Source organism: Apium graveolens, chromosome 2, assembly GCF_009905375.1.
Source record: "Apium graveolens cultivar Ventura chromosome 2, ASM990537v1, whole genome shotgun sequence".
Classification (NCBI taxonomy): Eukaryota; Viridiplantae; Streptophyta; class Magnoliopsida; order Apiales; family Apiaceae; genus Apium; species Apium graveolens.
The window spans coordinates 102372407-102380316 of record NC_133648.1 but is presented as its reverse complement, the minus strand read 5'-3'; the positions used below and the strand labels follow the sequence as shown (position 1 = coordinate 102380316).

At 33.6% G+C, this 7910-nt stretch overlaps 1 protein-coding gene across 1 annotated transcript; it reads right to left on the bottom strand.

Moving 5' to 3' along the window:
* Nucleotides 1-1797: 1797 nt before the first annotated feature.
* On the bottom strand, nucleotides 1798-7686 carry LOC141707690 (ubiquitin-NEDD8-like protein RUB1). The gene is made up of 3 exons (XM_074511007.1): nucleotides 7451-7686; nucleotides 4452-4711; nucleotides 1798-2087 (listed from the first exon to the last, which is right to left on the bottom strand). Exons 1-3 carry the CDS (start codon nucleotides 7541-7543, stop codon nucleotides 1976-1978), a joined length of 465 nt encoding a protein of 154 aa, XP_074367108.1. The 5' UTR covers nucleotides 7544-7686; the 3' UTR covers nucleotides 1798-1975.
* Nucleotides 7687-7910: the final 224 nt, after the last annotated feature.

Below are 7910 nucleotides of genomic sequence, written 5' to 3'. Positions count from 1 at the left end.
TAAAAGGAATTAATTTGTATACTCAGACCCGGATCATGGCATATTATTTGTACTCAAAACCAAGTGAGGAATTCTTTAAAATTTCAAAAGGATTTAGTGTAAATTAACCATCCTCAAAATTGACATCCCTATATTCTTTTAGCCCCAGAGGTTAATAAATGAGGTTGTATCAGAATGAAAATAAAAAAAAAAATTAATGGAGTACAGTGTGGGTCATTTCAACTCCTAAAACAGGGCGTATATATGCTAAGATTTATTGAAATAGTAAATCCTAGATGTATTAAATCATATAATAAAAGATTACATTTAAAATCCCAAGTATACTTTTAATTTTTTTCAAGTTAATCATTAAATAATTCTAATTACATTCACGTTAGAAACAACGTACACGAGAAAAGTGATATTAAAATACTTTGCATACAAACGAACATTTATTTGCTTTTACCAGTTACTAGCTACTACCTAATTATTGACCTTCATGCCATTTTCTATAACTTCAGCGACCCACTAACTCTGTACCATTTTTCTGCGACTCCGTTTGCATCATTTAGGTGTACATATGTTGTAAGCATGACCAATATGATTTATGGTAACTCAGGCAAAAAAAGACAAGAGCGTTTATGTTATATGTAATTATGTTGCAAATGAGCAGACAAGTTGGGAAGGAATTTGTCCGTGGGGGTTTTTATAAATGAAAATGATTATTTGTTTTTAAGATTATAATGTTAAATGATCAACTACTACCAACTACATACCGATAAGTATACATGTGAAAATGTGATCAGACGAAAACTTTCAAAGATGATGTTATCTATTAGTATGTTCGAACTTGCATAAACACCAGGGACCAATTTGTTGAACAGATCACTGAACACAACGAGCAAGCCGCCCGAGGTCACCCATGTCCCCTCAAACTATAATCGCAGAGCCGAGCCCTCTGCCAATTATTTGAACGATGTTAATAAGGTAATAATGTAACCAAAATTCACAAAAAGTTGTAAGAGGACTGCCTATGTATGATATGATCTGTAAGACTTTGAAGTGGAGAAATAGAAAGTGTTATCAAGGAGTATAAGGTAGGGTCGATGGGTAAGGTGTAGAACAATAAACTGAGAGGCGGTCATAGTAGATAAGAGTTCCCCAATATGGTAGATTTGGTAGGTTGACAAATTCATTTGGCAAATGATACCCTTTTGATCTTGTACCCACCAAATCCCCACGGTTACAACTCAAAAAGTCCTAACTGGGTTGGTAACATTCTTAATATTGGTTGTAAATTCGTCCATCAATTCTCCCCTAATTTGCCAAATAGTAGATCAGCTATCAGTTTCAAACCAAAATTGTGGACTTGTCAAAGGACTAGATGCTCAAAACCAGAAACATTTGGCCTTGTCAAATAACATAAATGCTCACAAACAAAACATTTTGGCCTCGTCAAACAACTAAATTGTCATCATAGACCTTTCTGTTGCCAAAATACATGTAAGCAATAAAGGATAGCCACCCTATTCCAACAGCAGAATAATCACAAAATTAGTTACGTGTAAAGACAGGAAATTTATTGGGGAGATGCTTAAACCAGAAAAAGAATATTCCTGCATTAACAAGCTCTTTACGAGTAAACCCCAAGAATTCTCCATAAAACACTCAAGTATGAGTTGATATCAGTCTTATTTGCTTATGACAAATGATTGAAGTTGGTGATTATTGGGTGGCGTTGTCCTGAACTAAAAACTCTATCAGCAGTTATCCATTTTACTTGGCATACAATGAAATACAAAACATAATCATATCACATAATTAGGAACCAAGAAAATCAATATAAGAAACTGATCATTGCAGATACAATTCAGAGCAGTTTATGTAGTAGAAATATGAAAACACAATCAATGGGGCAATTAATGTGTATGCAATTTCTGCTTTCCTCACACAGTACATAAAGCTCCACAACTTTCATTAACAGCTTACGTATTATTTAGAAATGACCACCCCTCAGTGCAAGAACCAAATGAAGTACAGAGCCGCCCTCAATATTATAATCTTTGGCTGTTTTGTCATCCGCAAGCTGCTTTCCAGCATAGATAAGCCTGCCGCATTAAAAAAAATGAGTTTCACAACACCTTAATTTTTTTTTCAGTCAATTAACAAAATTTTAAAAAAATAGTGAGAAAGCAGATTCCATACCAAATCATCATCATTACAGAACATTACACTAAGCTTTTAAGTCACCGATATTATATACACACACAAACAACTACCCGGATGCAACTATGTTATGTTACTTTGGGACTTCGGCAGTTTGTTTTTTAAGTCCGTTTTTGTACACATCAGAACACTCCGACTACCCCTTTTCTGGCTATTAAAAAAACTGTACATACCGGCAAACTTGCAAGAATATTATTGCAAGAGCCAATTACACTTGCAATTGACTTTTTCATATATTCCTCACAGGTCCTATAGTATATGTACATAATTAATACAACCAACAATTTAGAATTTACTTTTTTATATATTTTTAAACAATAGTTGGTAATTGCCTCCATCACTGTTTCATATTCAATATTACTCCACATATTTCTGATGAAAAAGACTTTTAGAGACTTTTTAGTTAGCACAGATAGCATATCCCTATTCTATATCATACTTGCTGACAAAGCAAATATAACAAAACTAGGAGAAACAATTGCATTTCTACCATAATTGCTCAGCAGATGAGGTAGGACCAATTTAAGTCTTTACATGAAGCTAAAAGAGCATAATCATCTTTTAATAAAGCAGGATAATAAATATTCCAATTTTAGCCATTAACATCTAGGTTAAGCACCCTAGTCTACTGGGAATACACTTGTGTTATAATTTATCCAAAATGGGTGGAAGAACTGTAGTACTGTACAAAATAGAAAAATAACATTTAATAATACTAGATAAAGAGAGATAATATATTAAAAAATGAAGCAAAGGCATGTTTTGTGTTTTCAAGTGCGGGTTCTAGATTTTCTTTTTAATCGATTTTGATCCTAAAAATTTTTGGGCCTAAAAAACATGATCAAACCCAACCCACACAGTTATATAGATAATATATACGAGCACAGCAACACTCTTCAATGCACACACAGTCACATACACAGAATATATATAGACAATAAATATTAGCAATTTCGAGTTGATTAGAACTGAATAAAATTCGAGCCGAGTCCAGCTCATAAAACTTAACTATGAATTTATTATGAAGCCACAAATCTTGTTTAAATTCAAGCTTGGAAACAATTTCGAGTAAATTTGTTAAACATTTAAAATCTAAATGTATAATTATAATATTAAAAAGATCATAAAAGCAAAGTTCTTGGGAAAGACAGAAATCATAAAATTTTGGTGGGAAAATAACATATATTACACATAATCTATATTCTAACAATAGAATAAAAAAATTAAATAATCACACTTATATATACCTAATTTCTTATAAAAAGTCCTTACTTCGCCACACCCTAAATCTGTTCTTGAGTAACTAAATGTTCATCCTTTAGCGCTACTAAAAGATGGGTGTTTGCAAATTTAAATAAATAACGCATATAATTCATTTCTGGGAGACAGGGAGAGTACTAAAAATAGGCCAACTTTCTTTCATTTTCCCCTAAAAGACTATTAATCATTCGGTTTTTCTAGTGTGTGTGCACAAGGGCACATGCTAAGCGCGAAATCTCGTAAGTTCAGCTCATTTTGATTGGCTCCTATTTATTCACACAAAAACTCCACCAATCAAATTGAGCTAACCTTATGAGATTCCGTGCTTATCATGTGTCCTTGGGCACACACTAGAAAAATCGTTAATCATTTATATGGTTGATGGTTGTGCGGACAGGAGAGAACTAGATTGTTCAAGTACATATATCATACAGTTTTTAATTGTTCTGGACATCGCTTAAATAGAAATTTGGGGGTAGGACTGAGACATAATTAGGATTGAAACATTATACATCAAAGATTTAAAAACTTAAAGGTTGAGATGAATATAACGTACTCTTCCCTAAACCTTTGTTTTCAATAATTTGTTAAAAAGGTCTTTAGGATTAAAAGGCATGTAGAATCATAAAGGGATGCACAAAAGAAGGCTCAAAAAATCAATAGATATCCACTCGTAAGAAATTAATGCAAAAGAAGATGTACATCTATACCTGTCAAAGGGAGAAAAATTAGAGAAATCAACTGCCGATTTTCTTAAAGCAGACACGACAGTGCCAAGAAGAAAATTTTGGATTGCAGCATTTTTTTGCAATATTTCATATGGATAAAACTAATACAGATTTCTCATGTTCTGATCTAGCTAAGTTAGAATTTTTGATATTTCCCAAGGATGCATTGAAGAAACGGAACAATTATGAAAATTTACTCTAGAAAGATATTATTGAAGATAAACATCTTTATAATTAACTAATGCAAGGGAAAATTACCTTTGCTGAACCGGAGGAATTCCTTCTTTCTCCTCAACCCGCTCCTTAATCCGATCAATGGTATCAGTTGGTTCAATATCAATTTCAATTTCCTTTCCAGTGAGAGTTTTCACTTTAATCATGGTTCCTCCTCTCAGCCTCAAAACCAAGTGGAGTGTTGATTCTTTCTGAATGTTGTAATCTGCAAGAGTTCTTCCATCTTCCAATTGCTTTCCAGCAAAAATCAACCTCTGCTGATCTGGAGGAATACCTTCTTTGTTCTGGCAAATATACAAACATGATGAGTACACTAAAGCACATAAATAAGGCTGGCTTTGTTTTCTTTTATTCTTGGAACAGAATCATTAGAAAATTTAAAGGGGGCACAATGTAAGCAAAGGTTACTTGATGAGATTCTTATTCACAGAATTTCCAGCAACCACAAATGAAGCCTAACATCACTCAACTGAATCTACCAACATTGTATGCAAAGTTCATGCTTGGGAAGTAAAATATATATTGGGCATGCAGCATCTCATGTACACTAATGATCCTGATAACAAATATATAATAATACCCCGAGTGACTTATATTTGGATGCATTTCAGGAAAGGTTGCCTAGTTAATGTTTTTCCTCCTCATTCTAGACATTTAGAACATAGTTATACTCGGCCTGTCTTGCATTCTTTCAAAACGTGTACCAGAGTTTAACATGGACCATTGGATCTGCTTAATAGGTTTAAATACTATAAGGTATTTACAGGGATCGAGATTAAAAACGAGAAGCCAGCATAAAAAACCTAAATCTTCAGCCACAGACAATCTAAAATCCACCCCTTCTTAAATCCTCTTTTATGCCATTTTAAAGTTCAGATTCAGATACTTAAGTAGAACGAAAAAGAAATTGGAAAAGGAAGTTCATAAGCTTTCCCGGGGATCACGCTCCCAAGCTAAAAAAGTTCTGCAGGCTACTTAATGACAATATAACAGTCAACTAGAACTAGAAAGACAAGAAAAATGAGAAGGCTAGAATTTTAGCTTTGTATTCCCAGTGTGTTACTGTGTTCATACACAAGACTACAAGAGGTTAATTTGAAACTATGAAGAAGGATCAACTGCTACAATTTCATTTCTTAAGAGCATCAAAAATTACAAATTTAGGTGAAATCTGATAATTAAATAACAAGTTAAATATAGAACCAAGTGCATTTACATTAACATTGTTAAAGACCCATTAATAAACAACCAGTGCCTTTAACAATTGACGTGTATCTTTCATGCAACTCAAACTTCAAAAAAACTAATCCATTTACCATGAGTTGGAGAATGGATAGCAGATAGGAAACTTATTACTTGCACTAATTAAAAGTCTAAAACCTAAATTTTGTATCTACATTATGGCGCCTATGTATATGACAAAGAGTCCACGGGACAAGGAAAACAGTGTGAAGAAAGTAAGTGACAATTATTATTAAATCATTTTAAAAATACTATATTTTTTCTGTTCCTCAATTTTACAAATAGTATCAAGTAACTTTCAAATATAATACAACCCATTTTCTTTCTGCTGCAAAATATTGATTTTAAATGATTTTTAACTTCCCATCCACAGAAAGGGAGAGAATAGATGACATGTAGTATGTCAAATTGTCAATGACAGGTAGTGTATTGATAAATGAAATTGAGACATGAACTCGTGAACTCTGACAGAATATGATTATAACACGCCATATTTAGGTCTCTAGGCATGGGAGGGGACTATCACAATTTTAAAAAGAAGTTTAAGCTTTAAACAACCATCATGGACGACTCGAGTTCAAATTTATCAACTCCATCTTTGTAGCTCAGTCATAAGCAGGGATCTGTTTACTGACTGGTTATATTCAAAAATCAAAACCTAGCAAAGCCTTCACTAACAATTAAAAAAATAAGAATAGAAGAGAATTAATCTTTAATAGCAAGGAACCTTCCTTATGCTTGTCTCAACAGTTCAAGTGGTTCGCCTTAAAAGTAATTCTCCGTATGTCTGAGCCCTACTCAAGAAGATATCAATCGTTTCTCAATTATAAATCCGTAATATTACGGAAAGAGCATGCTTAAATCATTAAGAGTCACTAAAGTTTATGACATATGTCTAGCTACTACTGACTACATTATATCCCACTGTATCACACCAACATGCAGCGTGAGCAGACCAACAACAAGTACCAAGTAACGGCTACAGCTACAGCCCCCATCAACTTCTACTTTTAGTACCATTGTGCACTTCCACTAGATATTTAAGCTACCTTCAACAGTATAAAGAGATCAAAAAAAATCTGTAGCATAGGTCCTCCAAAATCCATGCTGGTGAAAACCAGACTAGTGAATTTTTTGTTGTTTTCTCTCCTTCCATTCTAATTTTTTTAAATCTGACATTGAATTAAAATTACAAATTTATGCTCCACTAATTTACTAAAATAATTGTTCACACCTAATTTTTTATTGAAAACAATCACATAAACCACGGCCAAAAAACACACACTCATCATAGTTCTAGCTCTATTCTACTCATGTCCCAACTCCGACCACCCAACCACCTCAGTTCGATCTAACAAAAGATGACAAAGCATTTTTACCATCTCACGTATACCGATACAGGCACCACATTAACTAATAACTATCATATCCGCGTTAACTAAAAACTACAATATCAATTATTTGCTTCACCTCCATTACGGTATACTTTAAATTTTATCAACATCACAAAACACCCAATACTCAAGCAAAAATCAGCAAAGATACCAAAATAACAACAGAAAAGGCACTTCAATTTCAAACAGCAACTAGAGACAGGCCTACAAAGGCCCAACCCAACATCTTAAAAGATCATCAACTAATCCAGTATTTAAATTTCTGTAATTGACCTTTACGAAAAAAGCCCTACTAACTACCAAACTCTAAATAACAATCATATAACAGATAAACATAATAGGAGAGTAAATAGAGAGAGGCAGACAGAGGGAGAGAGAGAGAGAGACCTGAATCTTAGCCTTGACATTATCAATGGTATCGCTAGACTCAACTTCAAGAGTGATTGTTTTTCCGGTTAGGGTTTTCACGAAGATCTGCATGTTCCCTTAAGCTTCAACAGAACGCTGGGTTATGTTTATCAGACTCTTCGATTTGGGGGTTTCAGCTCAGGGGAGCTTTTGTATTTTTTTGATATTTTATTCCCCTATATTTTTGCCACCATTCTCTCTCCCAGAATTATCCTATGTTGGGCCCCTTTTTTATTCTTTGTTGGTGATCAAGTGGCCTCCCCTTTTGGGCCACATCTTCTATACCGTCTATCTCTACTCTACTTTACTATACTATTATAGTATATTATAAGCAGAACATCCGCTCTCAATTTGGCCGTTTCGATACAATAAATAATAACCGTCAAATTTAAAAATAAATAGATGGGAATCGTTGGATGTAATAATAAAATAATATTAT